This window comes from Penaeus monodon, chromosome 32, assembly GCF_015228065.2.
Source record: "Penaeus monodon isolate SGIC_2016 chromosome 32, NSTDA_Pmon_1, whole genome shotgun sequence".
NCBI lineage: Eukaryota > Metazoa > Arthropoda > Malacostraca > Decapoda > Penaeidae > Penaeus > Penaeus monodon.
In genome coordinates this window covers 4,299,826-4,301,267 of record NC_051417.1, presented here as the reverse complement: position 1 = coordinate 4,301,267, position 1,442 = coordinate 4,299,826, and the positions used below count along the sequence as shown (strand labels likewise).

Genomic DNA, 1,442 nt, shown 5'->3' with positions numbered 1-1,442 from the left:
TAGAAGAGATGGAGGTGACAAGGCGAGAGGTCAATGACCTCGATCCCATTTTATGGGGTTACACATGGAGACTAATATAGTGGTTTTACTGTATGTTGAAGATATAAAGGCAATTTCATGCAGCATAATGATTTCCGGTGACTAGATACCACAGTAGTTATGATTATCTCTTATAATCTTTGATTTAATTTCTGGCTTTAATGGTTTTCAGAATCTGAAAAGAAAGGAGCGGGAGTATGAGCATGAGATGGAGCGTCTTGCGCGGGAAAAGATTGCTCATCAACAGAACCTGGCGACTCTAAAGAAAGAGTTGTCAGCTCGCTGGGACCATATTGACTTCAGTACCCTCCTGCCTGATGCAGCGTCCCTTGACCAGCACCGCGACAAGGAGACCAAGTCCACAACCACTGCTTCCGAGCAGCCAGACCTGGACGAAGAGGCTGCAAGGGATGCAGGCACACAGGCCTCTCCGAGCACCTCCAGTGACCCTCCCTCCTCACTCTCCCCACGTCTGCACATTAACCAATCTCAGGGGACTCCAAGCTTTACAACCATTGAAACCACAAACATAAATGGCCTCGGTGCTGCTGGTCCCAGAGATAACTTTGCAGATCCCAACCAGCCATTAAACCTGTCGACCAGTATGGTTGATTCAGCCAGAGCTTCTCCTCGGGGCCAGCAGGTGGTGGGCCAGGCAAGGTCCCCACACCACAATGGTGAGTGGGGTGCCCGCCAGGCGTCCCCGCTTTATGGCCAAGCTCATTATGACGCCACCACCAGTACCCAGGAGGAGGTGTGGGTGACACATGCTGTCACGACCATGACGCCTACAGTCACACGAGATACCGTCACCACCGCACATAGTGAACACCTTCCCATCATAGGCAACACTGGGATCCACCTGCCAGCACAACTGGTTGCAGGTGGAATGCAGCTGAATGGTACTCCAGGGGGACTACTAGGGCAGACAGCCATCCAGGTCATCACACCAGAAGGCTACAAATTGTTACCTGCTGACCATGCTCCCAATGGCTCTAAACCCCTCACTATCACTCTGGCGCACCCTGGTAAGTTTATTTCACATCAGGGTTGAGTATAGTTTGCATGTTTGAGTTCGTGGTCAGCAGTGTAGGTGTTCATCAGAACCCTTCTACTGTTAATATACAATTAAGATTAAGGATAAAACAAACCACAAGCACTATGATTATCCTAAAACTGTATAAATCTGATTGCAGCAGAAGGTTTGGATAGGACAGATAATGCAGAGGAGGTCAAAACAAGTGCAGGCCCCATGATGGTGGCCCTAAACAAGAATGGTGTGTCTGCTCTACACCTGGCTGTCCCGACAACAGCACGGTCACTCAATCAGTCACAGGGTAAGCATTTCTCATACCTTTTTATTTTAACATTTTGTACATGGTATGTGTACTGACCATTGTGAA

At 48.8% G+C, this 1,442-nt stretch overlaps 1 protein-coding gene across 1 annotated transcript in view; it reads left to right on the top strand.

Moving 5' to 3' along the window:
- The window catches only part of LOC119593369, a gene marked incomplete at its 5' end in the record, with an annotated part of 16,628 nt that overhangs the window by 13,300 nt on the left and 1,886 nt on the right, over positions 1–1,442 (top strand). The window contains 2 exon segments of the mRNA XM_037942299.1: positions 212–1,067; positions 1,236–1,376. Of these exon segments, the coding sequence (XP_037798227.1) occupies positions 212–1,067; positions 1,236–1,376 (997 nt within the window).